This window comes from Prinia subflava, chromosome 2 (assembly GCF_021018805.1).
Source record: "Prinia subflava isolate CZ2003 ecotype Zambia chromosome 2, Cam_Psub_1.2, whole genome shotgun sequence".
Taxonomy (NCBI): domain Eukaryota; kingdom Metazoa; phylum Chordata; class Aves; order Passeriformes; family Cisticolidae; genus Prinia; species Prinia subflava.
The window spans coordinates 79,037,706-79,063,719 of record NC_086248.1 but is presented as its reverse complement, the minus strand read 5'-3'; the positions used below and the strand labels follow the sequence as shown (position 1 = coordinate 79,063,719).

The following is a 26,014-nucleotide window of genomic DNA, read 5'->3' as shown; positions in this document are numbered from 1 at the left end:
CAGTAAATCCTCATTGCTGTTACTGACTTGGCAGTTTTCCCTTGGAATAGCTCAAAAGGAAGCACTGAGATTCAGGGATTATAATCTCTACTGCAGTTTCAAGGACGCAACTTTGTCTTAATGCAGACCAGTCCTCCTGTTATTCTCACTGAGCCTTAAGTGAAGAGGGATTTTTAAACTAATGCCTGCACCCAGATATCTGATGATTTTATTGACAGATCTTCACCCCCACAAAGCACTGTTCTGGGGAATGTTCTGCACTGGGAGGATAGTGCAGCCAATGACCAGCTTGGAAACCTGATCCCATCTCTAAACTATTGATTTAAATTTATAAATATTTAATTACAGAAACGTAATGCCTGTTTTTCTGACGGATCTTCTTGTGAACTTCCCAGCAAGTAGTATCCAGACCAATCAGGATATTCCTAAAAGCTAATAAAAACCCGGATTTTTTTTGCAAGAAGGAGTGCTTTTAAAAGTATCTGTTGTAGTAATATCTTTGCTGGGCTCCCAGAGTCAATGCCCTATGGACTGTCTCCCTCGGGAGTGACAATTCTGAGTCATTTCAGCAAAAGAAGAATCTTTCTGAAACCATTTTATTAGTATTGGTTTTAGAGCTCCTTTGAAGACAATCTGAGTAACACGACCCAAATTGTTTCTTCTTTTGCTAGCCTTAGTGCTTTTGTGCGTGTGCTAGGATGGAGTGTTCCTTAGACACTGGTTTTCCTAGAAGTGGTTTAATGTGAAAGAGAACCAAGTGCAGCAGCAGGTGATGTGGAACAGGCAGCAAAGCCCTCGCATCAGTACTGTTGTCTGGAGGAGGGCAGCGTTGCCTGCTTTTTTAAGGAACCCTTCGGCACGTCTCGGGTCATTAGCCAGTAGCCTTGGCATGTAATAGTAATATAATAGTATCAAATAATAACTGGCATGTGGTGTGTCCGTGTCCTTTCCCTATTTAGCACGGGATTTGTGTCGCTCTTGCAGTCCCGCAGGTGTAAATGAAGGAGCAGCTACCTGCCCTCCCCGCAGGCAGGCGGAGGGCGGGCAGCGAGTGCCGTGTCCGAGCCCCGCCGCCGTTCCTCGCTTCCGTGCCGGAGAACCCCTGGGCTGCGGGGGGCGGCTCTGCCGACCGCGCCGACCCTCGCCGGGAGTTCGGGAGGCTGCGGGGCGCTGTGCTGCCCCGGAGCCGCCGGCGGGTGAGGACGGGCTGCCGGGGGGCCTCCCCAGCCGCGGGTCCCGGCGCTGCGGTCCCTAAGGAGGCGGGGGGACGCCGCTGCTCCCTCCCCCAGCCCGGGAGCGCCGGCGGCGCCCGGAGCGGGGCGGTGCCACCGGCGGGGTCTCCCCGCCCGGGGGTTGCCATGAAACCGAAAGCGGCTCCCGCCCGCGGTGGCGGCGGCAGCAGCAGCGCGTCCTCGCCGCGCCTCCCCCGCCGGAGCCGCGCACGGAGCCGCGCCCGCGCAGCCGGGCCGGCCCCGCTCCGCCCGCCCCGCCGGCAGCGGCGGCCCCGGGCCCGCTCGGAGCGCGGCGAGCGCCGGCACAGGTGCGGCGGGGCCGGGGCGTGTCGGGGAGCGGGGCCGGGCCCGCGGGCGGCAGCGGTGGGTGCCGGCCGGGCTGGCGGGGGTGACACGTCCGTGGAGTCCCTGTGCCAGCCCCGCGGTGCTGAGGGAAGTCTGCGCGGGGCTGTTCTCCCCCGCTTAGAGACGAGGCCGGGTCGCAAAGCCGAAGTTGGCGCCCCGGGAGTTGCGGGAGGTGCGGCGCAGCCCTCGCCCCTGGCCAGGGGTTCCCCCTGGAGCCGCGCTCAGCCCAGCCCTGCCCGGGATGCGCCACGGCCGCCGCCCCCCAGGGATGCCGGAGGGAAAGGTAGGCCCGGTGCCCGCCCCAGAGGTTGACGCAGGGCCGAAATCTTTGGGGCTGGGAATGAGACAAAGCCGGTACTGCTCGGATGAATGAAGAATGTCTTGGCAGCTCCGATCTTTTCAGACTGCAGGGAACTGTAACAAGCATCCCCGCTGGTGTCAGCTGAATGCTGCTGGGAGGAGGGAATCTCCCCTCTGTGCCTGTGCAGGGAGTCTTCTGATTTTCCTTGATTAACAGCACTCTGGGAGCATCTTGAGGCAGCAGGCTTTAACCAAACATTTTCAACACTCTTCGTGTTTAGAAGGAAAAATGAAGAGCTCCTATTGTTGGCAGTTCTTGAATTGCTTCGCCTATTGTTAGCTTGGCTGTGCCTTCCCGGTGCCAGCCAAGAACAACTTTCCTCATAACTTCCGCTTTATAAATACGGGATGGCTGAAAGGAGTGCAGTGATGCACTAAAAATAGCTGGGTGTATTCAGGTCAGGCACATCTCCAGGCTGGCAGCAGAAACAGTTGTATTTTTAAACTCCCCTGCTGATTGCACACAGAGCATGCGGATTTAGTGATGAAGGTAAAATTGGGGCACTCTGGAATGCCCTTGTGCATGAGCTTTGGCCTGGGTGGTTTTTCACTTCATCTTCTTTTGTCGGAGGGCTGTGTGGTATTGCTGCTTTTGAGCTAGGTGTGAGGTGTGGTGGTGATGTGTTGCACTCAGCCTAAAACCACCCAGGACAACTTCCTTTGCTGTTAGCCTTGATTATCTTGTTTTATTTCTGTTGTGCAGAGAAGTGCTTGCTGTGGCTGAGGACCCCTCTGTGAGCAGAAGGCAGAACCGCAGCCCTTGGCTGAAGGGAGTTTATAGGGACGTGCCTGCGTGCGGGAGCAATGGGAGACAGTGTGACCCTCTGGATCTCTGTGATAGCCAGAAGCCAGTCTTTCCCAGCTGCTTGGCAAAGAGATCTTGGAGAAGAAATTTGGAGTAGAACAGCCTGCTAATATCTCTCTCAAAAAAAATCTGCCCTCCCAGCACACACTTGCTCAAATACATGACAAGGAGGCAGTGGAGCTTGTTATCATTGCTTGAACAGAGAGGAAACCTTTATGTCATTGGAGGTGATGCAGGGGCAAGTGGAGGGAGATCAGAACAGGCTTTGAAAGTGAAGAGCTTTTGGCACAGTGGAAAAGTGGAGGGATGGTGAGAGATTATGTGTTTGTAGCTGTGGCTTGGAAAAATTATCCCTGTGGCAGCACACAGGGTGGATAGATAAGTAAAATATTACATTTTAAGAGAAATGTGTTAAGTGTTTGGAAACGAGTGTTTTCCCCATTCCTGGAAGGGAATTCAAGGCCAGGCTAAGTGGGGCTTTGAATGACCTGGTTTAGTGGAAAGTGTCCCTGCCCATGGCCAGGTGGTTGGAACGAGATGATCTTTAAGGTCCCTTCCAACTCAAACCCTTGATTCTATGAAAACCAGAGGATGCTGGTGATGGGTGACAGTTTTATTGGTGTTAGTAGACAAGAAATACTGTGTCATACAGAGACGTGAAGCAGGAGAAGTGGGTGGGGTCTTGTGAAGATCTAACACTTAAAGCCTGAGAGAGATGGAGGTTATGGAGCTTGGTGGAACAGGGTCTGGATGTGTCAGGCTGGGACACAGGCTGTGCAGAAGAAGGGCTGTGGGGGAAGCTTTGTGTCATTGTGCAGCCCCTGGGCTGGTCATCATCCACAGCCCAGATATGAGAGGAGAGGCTGAGAGTTCAGCCTGTGCAGGAGGATGGTCTGCAACGATAGGGCACATCTGTGAGTACCTGGCAGGAAACTTTAGGGTTAGAAACTGAAAAGTTGTAAGTGCTGAAAGAAGAATCAGAGTAACATTGTGAAGGAAGAAAGATAAGCTTGTGGCACTCACAGGGTATTTATGGAGTTTCGAGAGGGTAAGGAATCACACCCAGGAGGGGACAAGATTTTAAAGCTAGAAGGCTGCTCTTGTAGACTTGGGACAAATGGAATTCAGATAAGTGCAGAGGGCAGAAACCAGGCAGTTATTTCACCACATAGGCTCCCTAAGTCAGGAGCAGTTCTTCCACAGCTGTCAAAGCTGTGGGACAGGTCAGGAGCTCTTCTGTGCCTTGTATTGCTTGGGTCACTTTGCAAAATCCCTTCACTGGGCAGCTGCAGATTTGTAGGGTGCTTCATCTCCTGGACTTAAAAGTGCCCACCTTTAAGTTATCCTATAGCCTTCTGTCTTCTTCAGTTCTTTGTCTGATCTTTTGATTTTGCATAAATAGACATAATTCATCATCAGGAATCATCTGGCTATGGAGAGATATTCCTTTCTCTGTTTTTTCAGGGAGTCTGTGTGATCTGTCATTTTCTTGGTCTCCTGATCCTGCGGAGGCAGTTGGAGGTGGCTGCAGGGATCCAGGTTCTGTTGTCTCGCAGCCATTCCATTCCTGGCAGCATTCCCTGCCCAGGGCAGTGTGGCAGCCTGAGGGTGCTGCTGCAGGGCCCAGCCAGCTGGCTGGGACACCTTAAAGCCAGTGCGCCCTTGGGTCTGGGCCCTGAGGTGAGGATTTCAGAACCTCTTCTTTTGTTTTCTGGGCTTTTCTGTCCAAGTTTCTTGGCAGTAACTGTGAAGGGTTAGTGATCACACTGTTAGTCATCAGTCCCTTATCAGTACCAGTTTGGGCTGTAAGTGTGCAGTTGTTCCACTAGCTTCCCTCAGCCCAGGAAAGAAGCTAACCTCTTTACTCTGGTGTGTGGCTGGGCTCGGGAAAGTGAGGAAACTTGAGTCATGTCTATTGTTAATAAAAATGTTGCAAAAATTTCCAGTTTCCCCTGCTCAATATTGCAACGAATACACGAGTGTGTGAGAAACTGTCTGCACCTAAACCACAGTGGTTTTGATATGGGATTGCCCAGAATGCTCTGTAATGAAGCAGTTTGTCTCTGGGAGTGGGACTGAGAAAGCAAGTTTTTGTGTGTAATATACCTATGTTTGCATACGGGGATTCTGTATGGGTAAGTATCTTGCTGTGAACTTACTTTGCAGATGATTATATCAAAATATAAAAGCTGCTTACTATTATTACGCAAAGCCACCTAGTGACTAACCAAACCTCGAGGTTAGGAACCATCTGCAAAGCAGTTTTTCCCAAAGTAGGTGCTGTGGGACATGAAATGGTCAGACCTGTGCTAAGTCCCATGGTTCACAGTCTTGTCTGCTATATCCATGTGCTTGAAACTGGAATGTGGCCCTATGAAAGAAACAAAAAAATGCTGTGGCACCATGCTTAGGCAGAGCAGCACAGCTTTCCACTGCCCACTGCGTTTGAAGAAGAGGCCATGGGAAAGCACCGCTCCTGGTTCTTACTTCTGTAGATCTCCAGCCTGTCTCATGGGAGGGACTTTTTAAGAACACATCCTTTCACCTGTTGATTTTTTTCTTCTTTTTTAAGAAAAGAAAATGGTGACAATCTTTGCTGTCACCACTTTCCCAACAGCAAGTTCATGGGGTCCCCTATAGCATGTGGGTTTTTACATTAGCAGTTACATTTTCAGTGACAGCTGTGGCTAGAAAAATGTGTGTGTACATGTCATCAGACACATGTATGTGTTAAAAAAAAATTGAGCTCATCCTAGTAATTCAGATGGATAACCATTGAATTGATTCATAGATTTCTGTATAGATGCTGGTAAAGTTCTTTATTAAGACTGAGTCAAAGGGTCTGGGTGTGGAAGATTAAAACCAAGAATCTCTTGTGCCTTAAACAGATATTCATGGCCAAACCAATTGAATTATCAAATCAGCTGAAGTCTTGAATAGTGTGTCCCTGTAGGGCAGAGTTAGAGATGTAAATTTCAAAGCCCCAATTTCTGCAAAATTTGTAATGGCAAATTATTTTTTAGGAAAAGTGAGCACTCACTTTAGCTGCAGTACACTAAGAGATAAAAAATTAAAGCCACTTAGTTGTCTTGCTCTCTGTCCTCTCTGGTTTGTTTTTTTTCAGTAACTTTTGTTTCTTTATTTTGTTTTTCTGCCTCTTCCTTCATTCTGTTTCCTAAATGCTGTTGCTGTTTGTCTTTTTCACTCAAGTTCATCCCCTTGAGTTTGCTTGAAACTTGGTCGGGGTTTCAGCTCTGTGCTTGGCGCTGGAGGTCAAGGGCTGCTCACAAACAATAACACTGGCCCACTGCTCTCTACTCATCTGCAGATCTGCAGAGTCAAACTGTTTAAAATTAAGATCCTGCTCCCACTCAACTTCTCCATTTGGGTTTTCCCCAAAGCTTCCCAGAAGCAGATGGCGCTTCCTGGAGCTGTGCTTGCAGAGCACTACACTCTCTGCAGCTCTGCCTTGTCCCGATGAATCCAGCTGGATGTGCCCTTCCCTGAGAGCTGCCAGGCTCAAGGAGAGCCTGTGTACAAGCTGTTGTGCTGTTCTGGTGTCAGCCTGGTCACAGGTGGTGTGTAGTCTGCAGCCTGACCAGGAAGCAGCCTGAGCACAGGTGCTGATGGCAGGGGTGACAGGACACCTCCTGGCTTAAAAAGCACGACTCTAGAAGGGAGCTTAGGCTGTGCTGAGAGATGCAACTCACATCAATTTAATTGATCCCATAAAGGAGCAGCATGCCTGCCACTGACTTCATGATGCAATGATTTGTCTGTTCCAGAGCCTCATGGAAGGTTCAGGAAAATGTGCCGTAGGTTGAGATACCTCCTGGGAGGGGAAATGGAAATTGAAATAGGTTAGAAATGCTTTGGGAGAAAGCTCAGTTAAAGGCAAAAGGCAAAGGAGGGTATATGTTGCATTAAGTACAAAAGAGAATAGAAACTTTCTTTGGAAAATGAGTATTTTAAATAACAGGAGACTTAAAAATTATTGCTTTCAGAGAAAATACAATAGGCTACTTTAGGAAAGGAGGAAAAAAATGAAAATGAGGCCAGAAAACACAGGAGGAGGGCAGAGGAGGATAAAGAAAGAGTGGGAGTACAGATGGAGCCTAAGACACTGCCATGAGGGCACATTTTGGACTGGAGAGGGAGGCTGCCAAGAATCCTGCGTGCACAATTAAGTTCAGACTACAAAACCATTAGGGTTTATGGCCACTTATTACAAAACCAAATAAAATATTTATTTTCTTAAAATGGATTTTATTTCTGTTTGAGAGTTCTGTTTGAATGTGACATGCCTGTGCAGCCTGTGTCATGAGCTGATGTGACCAAGCTAGTGCTGCTTCCTCTGTGAGCTGCCATTTCACTTCCTGCAAAGGGTGGGTTCACCCGGCTTTGCCGAGGCTCCTGTGGAGGGCTTCACAGGATTGGACCTGGGTGTTTCTTATGTCTGTGTGTTTCTTGCTGCCCTTGTACTTTTTCTTTGATCACATCTCTCACCAGTTCTGTGGAAGGTGAAATCTACTCTGTATTTTGGATTCCAACTGTGAGAAACCTCCTTGGAAACCTTGTGTTGCTCCAGATGGTAAAATCTGCAATCCCTACATCATTTCAGTAAGGCAAAATACTTTTCAGTGGCTTGCCTTTTATCCTAACACTTCTAAAACATTTTTATACATGATCTTTTCAAAGCTACTCTGGGGGATTTCCACTCCCCTTCTGCTTTAAAATGCTCGTACTGCTGTGTTAACCACAAAGTTCATGCTGGTACACTGTGTCTCTCTGTCTCTCCGTCTCTCTCTCATTCTCTCATTCTCTCATTTTCTCCCCATTGAGGACCACCAGCTACAGTTTCCAGGTATGGCTTTACCAAAACGTGTCTTGTTGATGCTGGCAGGCGCTTAACTTTGCCAGAATTATTTCTCATTTCTGAAGAGCTATTCAGGGGCTTGGCACACAGGGGTTGAGGGAGGGCTGCAGACCCAAAAACATCTCGGGAAACAAGTTCACCCCCTGAACCGGCAAAGTGGTGCTGCGATGTCGTAGGGGTGAGAGGCAGAGCCTTCTCACTGAGATTTCTATTGGTGCCTGAGAAGATGATAAAACATTCAGGGATTGCCACAGAAGTGATGGCAACAAGGTTATTTTCCAGCTGTGAATGAGGTTATTTTAAGGCATAACAATGTTGTGTTGATTAGAAATATGTTTCTCGATAATGCAAAATTAATTAATTCATTATTTTTGGAACCTCCAGGGAAAACAGTAGATGTAGCAAATAAGTAAACTGGCTGTAAAAATCAAAGCAGCTTTAGCACTAGACACACTTCATTAGTTGTAAGAGCATATTTAAAAAAAAAAAATAGTGCTATGTTGTAACCTGTGTCTTAAAACCCTGATGAAGTCTAGTCTTATGGGAATTTATTGTAATGCTTGACTGTACCTCTATGCAAAGGAAACCCTACTGTCTTACTCTGCTTAGTGAAAATTTGCCTGTGGAGATGAGCAAACTGATGCTTGCTTAGTAAGGTTTTACTGTGCCTTGAGGATGAGGTAATATTACAGTTGGAACTTCAATAGTATAGTGGTGCCTGTATACAAAAGAAAATGTTTATTCTGCTGTCCTCTGCAGCAGCATCCCCTGGGGTGGCTCAGGCACATATCCAATAGGAAATTGTTGCTGTTAGAAATGCCCTCTCCTGGGTACCAGCTGGTCACTGCCCTGCAGCTTTTAAGTGATTGGGACAACAGCAGGGCAGTTCCTGGGGTTTGCCTCTGCCAGGTGAAGTGGGAGTGAGCCCTGAGTGAGTGTGTGTTGGTGCAACAGAGGATCCTCTCCCTCCTCACCCTCTGTGCTGGAGGGACACACCTGATGCAGTCGGGGTCCTTCTCTCACACAGGGACTCTGCAAGGGTGTTTTGTTGTCAGCAGTCAAAATGTTCTAACTCTTCCTGGGCTGGAAGGGACAAGGATGATCCCCCAGTGATGTCAGATGTCATCATCTCCTGGTTTCACATGATTCCATATAACTTGCTATATCTTAAATATATATCTCAAACTGTACAGATACTTTTAGTCATTCTTTAGCAAACTGTTCTCTTCCACTCTGTGTGTTGAGTTGGGGCATGTATTTCTGTCCCCAAAATAGTGGGGTTTTGGAGGGCCTTAGAGTAGTAAATCATACAGCTTTGTTATTTTAATTCAAAAGTACTGGAGGCAGCTAATCTGTTTATAAATTTAATAGTTTATAAGACAGCTTGTAGAGGGTTGTTTTAATGCAAGATGTGTTCCCCTCCATCCTCTTTCTGCCTGTTACCTCCCAATTAAGTGACTTGATCTCAGACCTCTAAATTTGACAAAACTTTTCCCATTGTGACTAAGACAGTTCTGATCTACCATAAAAGGCAGATAATTTTAGAGGGAGGGCATCTTCTAAGACTTGTCCCTACCAAGTGCCTTAGGGCAAAGCAGCAGAGCTGAACTAGAGCTACAGAAAGGTAGGTGCATAACCTTTTTTCTGTGCCCTGTTGTATGTATGACATGGAAGCTGGTAAGTGAGGAAGGTGCTTTTTACTGGGAATACCCCAGTCCTGGAGAGTGGCTGAGCATCACCCGCCCCTCATGCAGTGAACCTGGCAGAAGCCAGGCTCTCAGCCCCATCTGCAGGGTGGCAGGACCAGGGATCCTGTCTTGTCCCTGTGTGATGATCAAAGCTGTGATAACAACCTGGATATTTTCCCTTCTCAGTCTGAGACATGGTGGCACCCAGTGCCTGTGCCTGGCTCTGCTGTTCTGGAAATTTTGGCTGTAATGGCGCACTCACAACTCATGGGGTAATGTGCTAACCTTTCAGGAGGGCTTGGCTTCATGTGAGAGAAAACAGGAAAAACGTGTTTTCTTTTAAAAAAGCAACCACATCATAAGGAATGGTTTTTCCTGTGTGCAGGAAGTATGTTTTTGTGGCTAGAAGAAGTTAATCTGTCCACAGTAGTTCAATGGGATATCAGAGTTCCACACAGCCTTTGTCATTCCGACTGCTGGTGCTGTAGATAGAGAGCAGCAGTGCTGGAGGGGAGCTGTTTGAACATGGCTTTAAAATGTTGATGCAATTTTATATTCTAGTAAGTCATGCCCGTGCTGATTTTTCTCAGTATTATGTCCTGCTCAGCTGCTGAACAAGAAGCAATTCTAAGTGTGGAGCATTTTACTGGAAAATGTTTGGGCTCAGTTTGCTGTGGTGGTAGTTAAAACAGGATAGCTCCCAATTTATAAACTTCATTTTTGTTATGAAAATTCTCCCACTTGGATTATTTCCAGTGAGGTTAAGGCATCTGCATAGAAAGAGTTGTTCCAGAAGCATTTTGCTTGTGCAGCTCATGGTACAGGCAGGACTGGGATGCTAAGTGGTGGGAAGGTGCAGCTGGGAGCTCTTTGTACCGCACTGCCTTTGAGCTCCCACTCATTGGTAGCTGTTTATAGGACTTGGGCTTAGCTTCTAGTGATTCATACCACTTTTTTATGTGTGGGCAGAGTTAATTCTATTTATTGCAGAATAGGGAAATCCTTCTTTTTTAATGTGTAGATTTTCAGTCTCCATCAGGTGGGGGGTTTGGTGTGTGTGCTGTTGCAGTGGAGTTGCAGTGAAAATCCCTTTACAGCGTGCCCTGTGTCTGTCACATCATTATGCAGCACAAGCCTGCTGTGCTCTGCTATTTTAAACCAGCATTACAGTTCACTTGTGTGCTGAAAAATTGCAGCATGCACAAAGGCAGGACACTTTCCCCTTGCTGGAAGCTGTGAGCAGACAGAAGTGAAAGCTGCCTCAGCCCCTTCCTACGCTGGGCAGGCATCAGCGTAAGCAGGAAATTGATTCAGATAACCCTTGGGTGCTCTCACTGTCACCAAACAGCACTTTTTCCCCTGATGGTTTCCCTTTGGCTTCAGTTGAGAGAGCCCATGTGCTGGGAGCCAGGAGTGGGAGCAAAGCTGCTGCAGCCCGCCCTGAGTCACTGGTGAGTGCTGGATGGGAATTCCACGCTGCTGGGCTGCTTTGGATCGCATCCCACCCAGTGCTGGCTGGCACGGGGCTGCTGTTTCTCAGCTCCTCTGAGCCTCCCCGGCTGATTCACACGGGCGCCTCTCCAGCTTGGGCAAAGCACTGCCATCCACAGGCCCCCTCCCGGGGCAGCCCATTTCTTCCGGCAGAACAGCTGCAAGCCCCGCAGCAAAGCTCCTGCAGGGCTGGCAGCGGCGGCGAGCCCCTCATCTGCTGATTACCCAGAGGTTTCCGGAGCAGGCAGCCTCCCCTTTCACCTGGGGTGCTCTTTGCTGTGCCCTGAGGTGCCCTCAGCTGTGCAGGACTATCCTGGGCAAGCTGAGGTGGAGGAGGTGCTTTCTTGGAGGTGCCAAGAGTCTCCATTTTTAGCAGTGGGATCGGGGCTGGGTGCATTATGAAGGTGCTTAAAGAGATACAGGCTCTCATTTCAGCAAGAGTTGGAAGGTGGTGTACCACAGCAGAGTGCTCCTTGCAGAAAGAAATGGGAGTGATTTGGGCTGATTTAATGAGCTGTGAGAGCTCTGGAGGAATTTCTGGATGGGATTTTGGGCTGCTGACTATTTCTTTTTAATGTGTCCTATAACTTTTTTACCTAAAACATGTCACCCCAGCTGGAGTTTCTGGAGTTAAGGAAGATCCCTAAAGGGAAAAATGGGTAAAACACAGAATTTTTGTTGCTGTTGTTGGTTTTATTTTGGTGTGTTTTTACACAGTGTAGCACTAGCTTCCTAAACCATACCATCAGATGAGGTAAGTGCTGAAGCGTAATAGGACTGGGGAAATTGGATGCCAAGTAAATGGGAGAGAGCAGCAATAAGAGAGAGGAAGGAAACTTGTTTCAGAGTTGTCACCCTCTGATAGCACAGTGAGTTCCTAGGCAGTTCATCCTGTGGGTGGTCCATGCTCTGGAAATTAATGGTGACAGCTCTCCATCTGCCTTAGAAGCAGCAGGAACACTCTGCTGTTGGCATCTGCTACTGAGGCAGCCCAGACGTGAGACTGGTAATCCCTCTGGCTGCATTTTGTCATCTCTGGTTGACGTGAGGAAAATAGAATTGCTCCTTATTAGGTGTCAGGGAACAGGGAACCCCATTTTCAAAGGAGGAAAGATCAGCTGTTTAAAAATGAAAGAAGCAAATGGACAACCATGTCTGGTTTGAAGCAGAAGGCTGTTCATTTTGGAGGGACCAAACAGAGTAATTTGCAAACTCCTGTTGGAATAATAAGTCTTTAATATCTGGAATATGATTACAGCTCAAATTCCTGAGGGCTCCTGACGTTAGATGATCAGTTGGGCTGGAGTATGTCACACATTCAGCCTGGTGAAAGGCAGGGAGACTCTCACAAGCTGGGGAGGTGAATACTCTGTACAACCACTAACGAGGGTGCTGAGTTACAGGAGCACTTAAATGCTGGCTGTGGAATACATTTGAATTGGTTAAGTGCTTTGGTGTGTTTTTGAAGCAGGTACATTATCTGTCCGCAGGATTTCCTTGCCCAGTATGGATTGTTAAAGTAGAAAGGAAAATGGATGTTGCTCTCTGAAGCCCGAGATGCTCTGTGGCAGCTCACTAATTGCTGCTTTTCCAGGAGCCACTGCAGCAGGGAGGGAGGGCAGAGTGTCAGCACTGGGCACTGTTTCACGCCAGACACAACGTTGTTAGTGGTGATGCGCTGGCCCTGCTTCCCTCCAAAAGCAGCAAATGCCCTCAGTGACCTTACAGGAGATGAGTGAGAGCTCTCAGAGAGATGCTGGTGCCAGGAACAGGGACTGGGGACTGACAGGCAGGTGGGGCACACAGAGGAGAAACAGCGTCCTACAGCACAACTGTAAAACTGAGCACTTTCCTCAAGAAATGATCTAGGAGCTCAGGTGTGTTGTGCTTTTGTACAATCCTGTAAGGGAAATGTCTTTTGAGTGCAAAGCTGCAAGAAATGCCAACCAGAGTTGGCATTTCTAGGGCTTGAGCTACTCACAAAAAAAAAAAAAAAAAACAACTGCAAGGTTGAGGGGCTGGTGGCAAATCTCAAGTTTGTGACTTAAGGCTTGGAACAAATGTTGATGGTTTTTCCTATTGGAAAATTAGCGTTGCATTCCTGTGCTGTGAGTTATGGTAAGTTGAAAGAAAAACTTATGTCATACTTCTGATTGCAACTCTGCTTTTCTTTCTTTTTTTTTCCCCACCACTTCTTTCAGACAGAATTCATATAGCCAAAAATGTGCACATAATTAAGTAAAATAAGAGTTTACTGCTAGAAATGAATGATCAACAGGAAAAAGGAAGATGTCAAGTTAAGAGGCTTCAACTCCTGTAACACCTAAACTAAAGGTAAAATTCCCCTGGTGCCTTTTTTGTATGCTCCTTGCTGTTAACCAGAAAGCCATCTCCTTCTTGAACCAGTGCAATGAAAATGTAAATTCATTGTGGGTGGTCTCTGGTTTAAGTGGAGACTTTCCTGGTGAACATTAAGGCCAAGGCTTGGCCTCTGCTTTCCCCAGCTGTGTCTGAGACTCTTGCAGTTTTTTAAGATTCAGAACTGCTGCAAGGAAACAAACAACAACAACAACAACAACAAAAAAATCGAAAATCAACCAAACCATAAAAATCTCAATTCTGTGGAATAATTTTCAGATTATGAAAAACTCTTTTCCAAAGAAGTGAGCTTTGATGCTTGTAGCGTAATCTTTGTTTTGTGGTTCTGCGAGTGTTTTATTGTTCTTGCACAGCTGGTACCGTGTTTCCCTCTGAGACCTGTCTCCCCCCTGCAGATGAGAGCCCTCCTGCCAGCAGCAGCCTGCTGCAAGCGGTAGCCGAGGCGGAGCAGCTGCCAGGGAGTGTTGGAAGAGCTTCTCCCCGTGTCTGCTTCGCTTCCCGCTGCAGCTCCCATGGCCTGTGACGAGCCCGCTGCTCTCTCAGGCCTCTTCTCGCGCCAGAACTCCTCCAGCACCAGCTCTCTGGAATTCGAGCCCGGCGCTGACTACAGGTTCGTGGAGAGCCTGGAGGAGCGCTACAAGTGCGCCTACTGCCACCGGGTCCTGCGCAACCCGCACCAGACGGGATGCGGGCACCGCTTCTGCCAGCAGTGCATTCTGGCACTGAGGTGAGAGCAGACCCCTCCCGTGTCCGCCAGCTCCCCTTGCTTCCTTTCCTAAAAAAAGCAGCCCACACCTTCTGTAAGTCAGCAGTGAGTGCCATAATAATATTACCGACACAGTAAGAGGCTGAAGGAGTCAATGGAAGGCTCTGTTGAACCCAGTGACTCCATGCTCAATGTTCTGAAGGTGTCTCTAAAGATCTGACCCAGTGCTGGTGAACCACGGGGAAGTCAGCATAAAGAAACTGTTGATGTAAGCTGATACTGCTGTGTGAGATGCTGCTGTGGTCTGTCTGTCTGCAATTGTGCTCTTCAGAGGAATTTGCTGCATTGATGTCTTGCTGGTGATTAGATTAGGCTGTCACTGGTGTTGGTGGTCGGATTAGGCTGCGTTCATTTGCTTCTGTATAATTCCTCTGAATTCAGCAGAATTATAAAATTGATGTTAATATTACCTGATGCTGCAGCCAGATCACAAGGATGCTGGCAACCCTTTTGCTTGGTACAAATGAGTTTACCCCCAAACCTGTCTGGGAATACATTGTGGACTCTTTGGTGTACCTGAGGGCAGGATTTCACTTGGAAAGGTTGCAGAGGAGCCTCTTTATGTGGATGGATGTCACTAATTACCTTCTGTAAATTTTAGATGCTTCATGTTTGCAGCATTGTCTCTGGGTTGCCTCCCTTTCGCACAGCCTCTGTGACTGTTTTCCTGCTACCTATTACAGAATTTCTGGAAGCCTTTTAAGAAAGAAGTCAATAGATCTCCTTTTACTGGCGTACCAAAGAGGGCACTGCTTCTAGTAGACAAAGGCTGGGTTTAAAGCACACAATGTGATTTTTTTGATATATGACATTTGTGAGCTGCAGATGGTCAGAGAGTGATGAAGTCCTCTCAATTAAAAAACATCTTGTGGTTTTTACCATTGAACACTCTTAGGACAAACTCTGCTTTCTGTTACGTATTCACAGTTAATGCTTTATGCCCTCTTTGAGCTGTGGGCAGAATTTGGCTGTGAATTTGGCCAGATGAAAGTGTTTTTAAAAGACTTTTTTTGTTTTAGTTTGGGTTTTTTTTGTTTTTATGCTATTTACTTCTGACTTCTGTCAGAGTCAGATTATAGCATAGCACAATTTCATAAAATAAATTGAATTTCCTGTGGGTTAACACGACTCTTCTTTTGATCTAGAGAGTTAAATGCAGTACCCACCTGTCCTGTCGACAAAGAAACAATAAAAATGCATGAGGTAAGTGGCTATAGCTTTATTTCAGTAGTCAGCATTTACATGGGAAAGGCAAGACAGCTGAGAACAAGGTGGCTTTTAGTCCTCAGGGCAGAGCAGGTTTTTTGTCTCTGAAATAATGCTGAAAGAAGCAGTGTACTCAGTGATGCTTTCCCAGGAAGGAATTGTGACTGTCTAGCTAAAGCTTAATTTTATACCTCATGTTCTAAAATGATTTCATTTTGGTCTTCTATACTTCCAGTAAAGTGTTGAAGAATTTCACAAAGCTTTGAATCCTCCCAAGTCACCAGATGTCTGTTTTTTTATGGAGATTTTATTGACTTGCTTTTTAAATGCCCTACCTTGTTTATCCGATTGTCTGCATTTTCACTTGCCTATAATTTGCTTTCTTGACAATCTCCATTAGATCTCATTAACCCTGACAACCTAATTTACTTTTGGGTGACTTTTAGAGGAAAAGAGAAGTTCATACTTTTTATTTTGCAAGCTATTGTTGGTTTTGGTTGTTTTGTTTTATAATGGATTCATTTGTCCTTATTTATATTGCAAGGCTTAAAAGTATACTATATACTGGTCCTGCCAGAAATTTTCCAGGGAAATCAAATGTCTCCTTCCTCTCTCTCCTAGTCTTGATAGGAAATTATAATCAGACTGTTCACAAGATTTTTGTTTTTCATTTGCCATCTTCTACTTCTTGCAAATTTTGATGACAACAAAGTGGGAAGATCTCTAAACAAGACTGAGAGTTTGCTCTGGGGGTTTCATTTGCTTCTGCATACCCAGCTGAGAATGGTGCTGCTTCTCCGAGGTGACAGAAAGGATATCTCAGCATTGCCTCCATCCCAAAGGCACTGCTTGAACATAGTGGAGCACGCACAGAGCTGGTTTGGCCTTCAGGGCCTGTTAGTTCCAGCTGCTTTCTTGTAGATACAGGCAGGCTCTGGCAGTGGTTGTACAGCTCCTGTGCTACTAGTCCTGCTGGTTATGGGATGGATAAGCCTCTGTGGAACAATTATGTGGGGAAAAAAACCCTAGGCTTACTAGAAATGTCATAAATTGTTTAATTTGTAGTTTTAATACAAATTTTCAATATGAATTATCGAGAGCCATACTCACAGTTATGGCACTGACACTTGAACACCTAGAAGATCTGTAGTGATGTTTTGTTCTTTTATATTATTTATAACATCCCATGTGACTGCATATTAAGACTGATTTGCTTCCTTTGTAGGTATTCAAAGATAACTGCTGTAAAAGAGAAGTTCTCAACTTGCATGTGTTCTGCAAAAACTTTCCTGACTGCAATTCCAAAGTAATTCTGGGGCGATATCAGGTTGGTTTGCTTGATCAAATTTTGAAGCCTTTGATTTTCATGACAGCTCTGTGTATTCATGATCAGCTAAATTCCTGCAATTGTCTTCAGAGTTATTGTAGCAATGTGGTTTAAATACAAAGACCATGACAGCTATACACTGTAAGTAGCATACATTACAGCTTTTAGCTTGTTCCAGCTTTGCCTTAGGGGTTTTTTTTAATAAGACTTTCCTTAATTTAAAATTTTTTTAATAAGAATTTCCTTAATTTAAATTTTTTTTAATAAGCTATTTGCTTTATGTAGCCTTTGTAAATGGCAGTGTTCATTCATATTCTGAATGCTTAGGTGATTGTTGATTTGAGGAACACTGGCCATTTGGCATTTGATCTGCTGGTGTGTGTTGCAGGAGCATCTGCTGCAGTGTCTGTTTGAAAGCACGCAGTGCACTAATGACGGATGTCGGGATCAAATTCTTCGCAAAGACTTGAAAGAGCACTTGAGCCAGCACTGTAAATTCCGAGAAGAGAGGTGCCAGTACTGTAACACGTATGTGGTGTTAATTAACATAAAGGTAAGATTATGAAGCATTCCCGGGAATCCATAGCACCTGTTTCCCCTGGACATTGCTCAGTGAAGTTTCCAGCCTTGCAATGGCACTTAACTCCTGAAACAAAATTTGGCTGAGTAGCTGAAGGAGGAAGTATAATAAATGTGCCTTAAATCATATCAATTATTGATGCTCTCTTATGAACAACAAGGTGATATGTGGCTTGCATTTGTATGTTTGAAATTACTTTTTGCACAGCTTCCTTGGTATATACTGCTGTACAAAAATGAAAGCCATTGCTTTGTTCTGTTTCTTTTTCTTCAGAACCATGAGAAAAATGACTGTCCTGATTATCCTGTGCCTTGTCTCCAGAACTGTTCACAAATAATTCTGAAAAAAGAGGTACTATTATTTTTTTTCAGATACTGTGATTCAGCAGATCACACACATTTATGAAAACTGAAAGCTATCCTGCAGACCGCGTTGGCCCATGCCAATAAAATTTCATTGCCCTAAGTGTTTCTTTTGTTTGATCCTAAAAGGGATATATCTCCCATCTTCTAAGTGGATTATTCTGTCACTGCAAGCCATTGGTGTTTTGCAGCATGGAAAAATACCTGGCTTGCTGATTGACTCTGAATACTCGTTTTCCCTGTAAAGTGATTGGTGGTGTCATGACAGTGGCCTTTATTCACCATTTTTGCAGGCATTTAGATTTTATTAGTGCTTCAAATTACTAAGTATTTATTTAATCACAAACTGCTTCATTGATACATGCAGATTGAAAAGCACCATGCTGTGTGTCCTGAGGCAGAAGTGGACTGTCCCTATAAGCAGTACGGCTGTCATGTAAAGGTACTGTTTTACAGATCTTTGTCTGTACCAGGACTGGACTTTGTCTCCCAAACCAATCAGAATAATTCAATTAACCAATTTATGTCCTTTCACAACCATTTCTGCTGGGTAAGCTGATATATTAGAGAATCAGGACTGCCCTTCCCTCACTTTCAAGGCATAAAGGACACATTTTGAATATTTGCATCAATAATTTTTTACCAACAGCTTCAAAAATCTGCTTATCTTATTATTTTATTCTTTCACTTCCCCCCTCTGCCTCACTAAGGTTAAAAGAGGGAAACTTGCTGAACATGAAAACAGTGCCCTGAGGGAACACATGCTGCAGATTTTAGACAAGAACTCCCGGTTGGAAGAACAGGTAGGACCTATTTAATGAGCACTCTTCAGCAGTTCTTGACTGGTTAGAGGATGATATGAGATTCTACATTTGTTGCCTGGTTTAGCTCAGCTACATTTTAAAAGACTATTTTTATGGTCTTTTTACACCTCAGAAGACAGAATAAGCTCTTCTAGTGAAGTCAGTCAATTACAGGGAAACCTCTCTGCGCTCAGGCATCTAAATTCTCCATCAGGCACAGTGGGAGGCTCCTTGCTATTGCTCACCTCATTTGCTTTCAGTCTCTGCTTTACACTGGATATGAGGTTAAGAGAAAAAGTATTTTAAAGTTTCATTGACTGGCCAGGTTGCTCCGAAAAGCAGCCTTTAGCTGCCCAGCTCACCTGCTCTGTGTGGAGGCACCACGGAGGACAGCAGAGCCAGCTGCAAGTGCCTCTCTGCTCAAGATCACTTCTTTGGCTCCCAGCAGGAGACACTGAATATAGACCCAGTCCTGTTAACTGAATGAATCCAAGCTGATGGGGGACTTAGTCTTTGCTTGTTTGTGCAAGAAATAAGAGTCCCAAACTGCTGAAACTTGGTTTTGAAGTGATTATCCCTCACTGACTCACCTCTTCTGCTGGTTAGACCTCAGCAGAGGGAAAAAAATGCATATACATACACACAGAAACACACGTGCACCTGTGCATGTAAGTATGTATTATCCCACTATAGAGCTGAATGGATCGTCATGCTGGGAGTGAGAGACAGGAACCTCTTTCCCACACAGATCTACTCAAAAGTCTGATTGCCTTATATGCAGTTCTTGCCAGTGCTTATTCACAAATAATGAATTAAGGAATGCTCTATCTAGCTCACTTAGAGGATTGTAAACTTTTCCACTGTCTCTTATATAGTCACATATGTTACGGTTTCTTCATTGTATGTTTTGGTGTTCGTTGGCATTTATACTCTGATTTTTCGATCTGTAGATATCTGACCTGTATAAGAGTCTGGAATGTAAAGAGATTAAAATCCAGCAGCTAGCAGATGCCATTAAGAAGTGTGAGAAAGAATTCAGACAGTATACACAATTGTTTGGTAACAATAGCAACTTGATGGTAAGCACTCAGGTGAGACATTGATTTTACCTTTTTTACCAATTGCTTTCTTGCATCCTGAAATATATTTCTCAAGTAATAATTGTCATTAATACCGCAGCAATAACAAATCTCCCCAAGACATTCTCATTTTTTTTACAGTATGGTACTGTCTTTTCATTTTAATCGATAAAGAAGTTTGGATATGTGATCTGGGCAAAAAGCACTGTACAAATCCTCATGGTCAGATGCCCAGGGCAAACGTGCAGGTGTAAATATGAATAATGAGTTGAATGAAGTGGTGCAGTGTGAATGGGTTCTGAATGAGGAATGGCTTCTCAGTCCATAAATGTGCTGAATTAATCATGAAGGAGCACTGGGATAAGTTCCTAGGCCAGCAGAGCACTTTGAATGCATCATATCGCTGATACTGCTGACATGCTAAAGACTTCACTATCTTGATCCAAAGCAAGTAGCTGGTTTTATGAATATCTCTTGTCTTTACTTCCCACCCTCTTCCAATGGCATGAACTGGGAAGGCTCTGGCCAGTCACCTGGATAAGTCTGCACGCCTGGAATCACAAGTGAAACAGCTAATACAGATGGCAAACCAGCAGCAAAGTAAATTAGACCTGCGGCCCCTGTTGGACACAATTGAAAACGTGAAAGAGAAGATTGCCCTGATGGAGACGTACGACCAGCGCTTGGGTATGCTGGCACCCTCCTACACAGGCAGAGGGGGTTGCTGATTTACTGGTGGCTAAGTAGAGGCTCTGGTGCTACACTCAGTCAGCTGGAGCTCTTCACTAGAAAGGGCTTTCTTCTTGCATTCTGAGACCAAGCTGTGAGGGTGTGTGCGGTGTCCTCCCGCCTTTCCCTACTGCACAATGTCTCCTGAACTCCAGTGGCACTGCAGGGCCACAGGCCTTGGTTTGGCTCCTGCACTGTGATGGAGGCTGAGGTGCTATTCAGGCATTCACAATTTATAGTTACCAGCTTTTCTTATTCAACTACCAGCTGCAATAACAGATTTAAAAAGTTAACAGCTGCAGTTCATAGCCTGTACGCAGGCTTGGGTAGATCAGTTTTGCCAGCTTGAGTCTGGGTGCTTGTTTTATCCAGGGCTCTGACAGTTTTATTTTACCAAATGTCTCTCTCTTTTTTTTTTTTTCCTATTTATTTTTCTTTCCCTCTTCTCTCAGTTCTTTTGGAAGATCAGTCCAGCAAACATGATCTCCAGATCAATATTCACAAAGCACAGCTCAATAAAAACGAAGAACGATTTAAGCTTTTGGAAGGCACGTGCTACAATGGGAAGTTAATCTGGAAGATCACGGACTACAAGATGAAGAAGAAAGAGGCAGTGGAAGGCCGTGTGCTGTCCATAGCCAGCCAGCCCTTCTACACCAGCCGCTGTGGGTACAGGCTGTGTGCGAGAGCCTACCTGAACGGGGACGGCTCGGGAAAGGGAACGCACATCTCCCTCTACTTCGTGGTCATGAGAGGCGAGTTTGACTCACTGCTGCTGTGGCCCTTCAAGCAGAAGGTTACACTTATGCTTTTGGACCAAAGTGGGAAAAAAAATCACATTGTGGAAGTTTTTAGAGCTGACCCCAACAGCAGCAGTTTCAAAAGGCCGGATGGAGAAATGAATATTGCCTCCGGCTGTCCGCGCTTCGTGCCGCACGCCGTCCTAGAGAACACGAAGAACACCTACATCAGAGATGACACTCTCTTTTTGAAAGTGGTCGTGGATCTAACTGATCTGGAGGAATTGTGAAAAGCATGCTGGATCAGTGTGACTGCTGTAAGCATGAGGAACTGCTTTTGTGGTGAACACTAGCCATGCAATAGCAACTTGCCACCAATCAAGCTACCGAGAATGTTTCATGGCTTTGGACTACAGGACAGATAATGAATTGCCAAAGCATCAGCCTTTCCTTTTCTACCCTTTTTTCCAAGACTGCATTTTTAAGGCAGCTAGAAGTCCAGGTTGGTGCAAACATGCATTCGATCCAGATTGGCTCAGTCCAGGCTGGGGACAGTGCTTGGCTCCCACCACCAGACTGGCATTTGGAGATGAACCTCCTCCAGTAAATTCCCTGGAGCCCAGGCAGGCCTGTGGGCTCTTCTCCCTCACACAGAAGTGAAGCCATGCCCAAACATGCAAATGCATTTCATCTGTCTGCAATGGAAACATTTCAACATTAGCAAATTCGAATCGATGTGTCTTGATCCCTCCATCTCCTGGATTTCTGAAGCAGAGAGAATGGCTTCAGTTAGACAGGGAAAATATTTGCCAAGTATCTTGCATCTTTTTTGTTTGAATTGTGTTTCTGCAGAAAGCCCAGAGGAAGGAGCCAATGCCTCTTCCTTTTTTAGCCTGTTTTTTTAGCTGTACAGAGTACACCCAGGTCACAACAGCTTTCTTGTGTCCTTTCCATTCCTGCCTAGTGCCTTGGGACTGGTTTCCATTGGTGGTAAACATCCACAGTCCCCATCTGAAGCCAAAAGCTGCAGGTGCTTCTCACCTCTCAGGACAAGGCCAGAGGAGGGCACTCAGCCAGCCTGCCAGCTCCTGTTCTTTTGCTTCCACCTCTGTGCAAAAGAGATGTTTTCTGGCCTTACCAGCTCTACAAAAGGCAGGAAGAGCTTGGGGAAAAGTGCATGTAACGTGCACTTTTCCTCTCTCCTAGAAGTTTGGGGAAGAAGGGAAAAAATGGATTAGGGAGTGAGGTTGCTGTAAGAACTCAATTTTCACAATCAATGGAGCATTAGTGTTTGTTAAAGGATGACACAGCTGCTGACTGTGATGTCTGAAGGTCTTAATTTTTATTCCAAGTTCCTTCTATACTTCAAGGGAATGTGTGCATTGTACAGGGTTTATTGGAGATGCAATAAAGCCACCAAGATCAGGCACTGAGGAACAAGCAACACAGAACATATGTGCCTTTTTAAAGCCCTTTGGGCGCCTGTAAGAGGGATGTAATTTTGCATACTCAGTCATTTTGTCACAACAAGTGGCAGAATTTTGTGTCTCTCATCTTTTACAGGCTAGGTAGGGAAACACCACGGCATTACCTGTTGCTCCAAAGCTTATCAAGAGACATCAAGAAACTAAGCTGGTTTTAGAGTAAGAGTAAACTAGGCAGGATAAAAATCAAAACAGGGCACAGACTGAAAGGTGTAAGATAGAAAATTCAGAAGGGCAAATGTGGCAAAATGAAAAATGCCCTTCCCATGCTTGGTGTTGATAACAATCTAAATAATTCAAGGATTAAAACCAAGATGAAGGCAAAATACTTTATTTTGTATCTGCAATCTTATTGCTAGACATTTACTTTCCCACATGGCTTTCAGGACATAATTCAGACACATGCATTTTCTAACTCAGGGGTGGAGGGGAAGAGACCTTAGTAATCTGTACCTCATGGTGGGTTAGTACATGTGAAATCTTTGTTTTGATCTAGAAGTCCTTTATGCTTTACAGTGTCAAGATGTACTGAGCCACCATAGGGACTTTCCATGTTCCCGGGGACAGATTGTGAGGAACAAAATTTATTCTTGTGTACCACCACCATTGACTTCAAGAGTCATTTCAGCAGAACAAACAGATCAAATTAGGCATAACACTTGGTTACAGAAAGAGCAGGCTTGTTCTGGCAGTGGTGTGCCATGTGACATTAACTCTGATTTCATGTCGATTATTACTTTAACATTTGTCATGTAACTTTCAAAGTGACACAGTTTGCATTATAACCACTAATAACTGATGGGAATGTACCATCCCTGTGTCCTGGGGCTCTCCAGTACATTGAGTGTTCAATACAGAAAGTGATAAAGAACTCTGAAAAGCAAGGGAGGCAAGATGAAAAGGATGTGTGTGGTCTGTGTCCTGGCAAATTCCCAGCCCTTTCTGCCTCCACCACCCCAAATGTAAAATGGGGATAATAATACTTGCAGAAGGGTTAGGGTATTTAAATGTTTGTGAAGAAGTTTGAGCATGAAAAGAGCTAAGTATTATTAAAACTCCATTTCTAATTGTTAGAATAGGTGATGGCATAGTGACGTGTGTAAGTGTTTAGTGTTTTCCTAGACAGATTTTGGGAGCATGTTTGGTTTTAGGCAGTTCCTACTGCAGTCTCTCCTTTACCTACTGGTTGGGTTTAGGTTTTTGCCATGAATATTCCTTTTAAAATTCTGAAGCACAAATTCATCCTGGGTGATGGAAACATCCCTTTTGAAATACTGCCTGTTTTATAAAGAATTAGTTGAGAAAATTAATTTTTTTAAAGACAACCTTCTTTAAATTGGTTCTTTTTAGTACAGAAATTAAGAGATTTATGTTAAAATTTTCAGTGACTTTTTTACTACTTGTAAGCAGGGTTTTAAATTTCATCCCATTTCTAATAAAGAAAAAAAATGTTGTATAGCATGAATTGTCAGGAAGAATTTTGATGTTGCATGAAGAATACCAAAAAAACTTTTCAATAATATTGTACTGGGTAAGTAACCGAAAGAGCATAGGTTATTTCTACATCAGCACACCGTATGTTTCTAATGTATTTATTGATAGTTTGTAGTTGTTTGAATAGCTCCTACTGCAATCAAGGCATTTTTCTAGCCGAATGTCTTTACTGTGTATATAAACTAATATAAGAATAAATAATTTTATCATCCTTCTGGAAGGACTGTGGCCTATATTCCTTTTGGCTGGATTGAAGCAGACTTTTAAGGATGTGGATAATTTGTTTTCACTAACTGAAAAACAAACAAACCAATACGGCTTTAGATTCGGAATCACTGTGCTTCAGGGGTATTTTGGTTTGCACTTGGATACCGCCGAGCAGCCGCACATGCAGGTTCAGTGACTCCTAAGCTAGATCAGACGAATATCCTGGAGGTCTGAGGCTGCGCTGCGCTGACCATTCGTGCTCGGGGCGGGTTCGGCCTCAGCAGGGGTTGGATTTGTTTCTGCTCGCAGCCGGAACAGGAACTGTTCCACTCTCCCATGACCACGCGTGCTCGGCAGCACGGCATTTGCAGCGGGGAAGGGAACGGCGGCAGGGCAAAGCCCAGCGTGAGGGAAGGCGCTGTGGGCGCCGCGCTGCCGCCCGAGTGCCCGCGGTGCCGTGAGGGAGGGCAGGAAGCGGCGGGGCCGGGCCCGCCCTTCCGGGTGCCGGGCGAGGCCGGCGGAGCCGGGGCGGCCGCGGCCCCAGCGCCGGTGGGTCGGGGGCCCTGGGGCGGCCGGGAAAGGGGGGACGGGCCGGGGGCCCTGGGGCGCTGAGGGCCGCGGGCGGGATCCGTGATCCAGCGACAGCCCGACACGTAGGTGTGGGTAAACCCCCCGTGTCTGCGCCGGCGGCAGCCAAACGCGGGTCTGGCCTCCGGTTGCTGGTGCAGGAGGATGAGCCTGAAGGAGCTTTCCTGGCGCAGTGTGTGCAGTGTCACGGGAGGGGGATGCGGTCCTGTGCCGTGTGCTCTGGGGTGACCCTGCTGGAGCAGGGAGCCTGCACCAGGTGACCCTCTGGTCCCTTCCAGCCTGTCCCACCCTGTGGCTCCATGGCGCTGCCCTCAGGCGTGCTGGCTCGTTTCCTCTGTTTCTGAACTTCCCCCCTCTACCCCGGCCTCCCAAAGTCTTTTGGAAATGGTGTTACTGAATGTCCTTTTGCCTCTGACTAGATATGGATAACAAGAAGGAGGAAAAAAACAGGACTCTGTGTGCAACCTCGGAGGAAGGGCTGAAGGCCCGAGGTGGGTGCTGTGATCTGCTGCTGCTCTGTGGTGTTTGTTTGTGTCACCCTCTGTGTCACCGGGTTCGGTCACTTGCTGATGCCAATAGACCATGCCACACTGGAAGAGCAGGGAAAAACACAACCAACCCCTAAAAGCAGGGGGTTTTTGTGTTTAAGTTCTACTAGGAGTCATTTCTGTAGGCCACAGTTGGCAGCAGGCTTGTCACTGTTGTGTTGTGTTGCCCTAAGGAAAAGAAAAAAGGAAGCGAAAGCGTAGCAGAAGTAGATCCTCGTCGGTTTCATCCACCTCATCTTCTAGCAGTACATCCACTTCTTCCTCCTCACGCTCATCATCAAGGTCATCTTCTTCCAGTAGTAGTAGAGGTAAGATACCTCCACATACCCATGGTTTTTTCCAGTTTTGATAGCACTCCTGAGTGCATTTAAAGCTTGTTTTAAAAGTGATGAAACCACCACAAAGTGACAGTGCAGAATACCAGTGCTGCGTGTTCGGGGTGTTTCTCTCACAACCTTTCCTATTGTGTGTAAAGGTGACACTTCATACACAGTTTTCAATGTTCTTGTGGTAATTTGAATTTCTTCAAAAGAGAAAGTGCCATTCAAAGAAATGTTACTTGGTATCAATATACTGTATATATTTAAGCCCCTCTATTTGTTACATTTTCAAAACACAGATAATTTTTTACTTCACCAGTCTGTCTAGACTGGAGTTGGGGGTTTGATTTAATCCTACTTTGATCCTGACAATTCAAGCATTTAACTTTGAGGACTCACATGAAGCTGGCACATCTGCAGAATCAGTAAATCAGGTGGTTTCAGTTTCCATGTTAGTCCAGTACGTGGCAGTAACTTAATGTGTTCTCTTTCTCAGGGTTAGTTCAGCCTGTGTCAGTATATATAGCTGAACTAAAGCATTTTCTTTTTATGTTTTGTATTTCTCTGTGTCTTACATAAATGCCTTTTTCAGAATGTTAAACTTA

The 26,014-nt window shown here is 45.6% G+C and overlaps 1 protein-coding gene across 4 annotated transcripts; it reads left to right on the top strand.

Moving 5' to 3' along the window:
- Positions 1 to 1,467: 1,467 nt before the first annotated feature.
- Positions 1,468 to 25,033, top strand: TRAF5 (TNF receptor associated factor 5). 4 transcript variants are annotated; one of them, XM_063390722.1, is made up of 13 exons: positions 1,468 to 1,540; positions 12,999 to 13,131; positions 13,572 to 13,903; positions 15,088 to 15,145; positions 16,374 to 16,475; positions 16,864 to 17,028; positions 17,329 to 17,406; positions 17,785 to 17,859; positions 18,128 to 18,220; positions 19,171 to 19,311; positions 19,818 to 19,986; positions 20,481 to 24,502; positions 24,961 to 25,033. In XM_063390722.1, exons 3-12 carry the CDS (start codon positions 13,689 to 13,691, stop codon positions 21,056 to 21,058), a joined length of 1,674 nt encoding a protein of 557 aa, XP_063246792.1. In that variant the 5' UTR covers positions 1,468 to 1,540; positions 12,999 to 13,131; positions 13,572 to 13,688; the 3' UTR covers positions 21,059 to 24,502; positions 24,961 to 25,033. The 4 variants fall into 4 exon arrangements, with proteins under 4 accessions (XP_063246792.1, XP_063246793.1, XP_063246794.1 ...); XM_063390723.1 differs by having other exon boundaries at positions 1,495 to 1,860; positions 13,003 to 13,131; XM_063390724.1 differs by having other exon boundaries at positions 1,495 to 1,860; positions 19,171 to 19,299.
- The last annotated feature ends 981 nt before the right edge of the window (positions 25,034 to 26,014 follow it).

What these genes read in the sequence shown, in the direction of transcription:
- TRAF5 (XM_063390722.1), top strand. Translation starts at nt 13,689, where the DNA reads ATGGCCTGTGACGAGCCCGCTGCTCTCTCAGGCCTCTTCTCGCGCCAG. An exon ending in TAATTCTGGGGCGATATCAG is followed by an intron (nt 16,476 to 16,863) that starts GTTGGTTTGCTT and finishes TGTGTGTTGCAG; the next exon opens with GAGCATCTGCTGCAGTGTCT. An exon ending in ACTCCCGGTTGGAAGAACAG is followed by an intron (nt 18,221 to 19,170) that starts GTAGGACCTATT and finishes TTCGATCTGTAG; the next exon opens with ATATCTGACCTGTATAAGAG.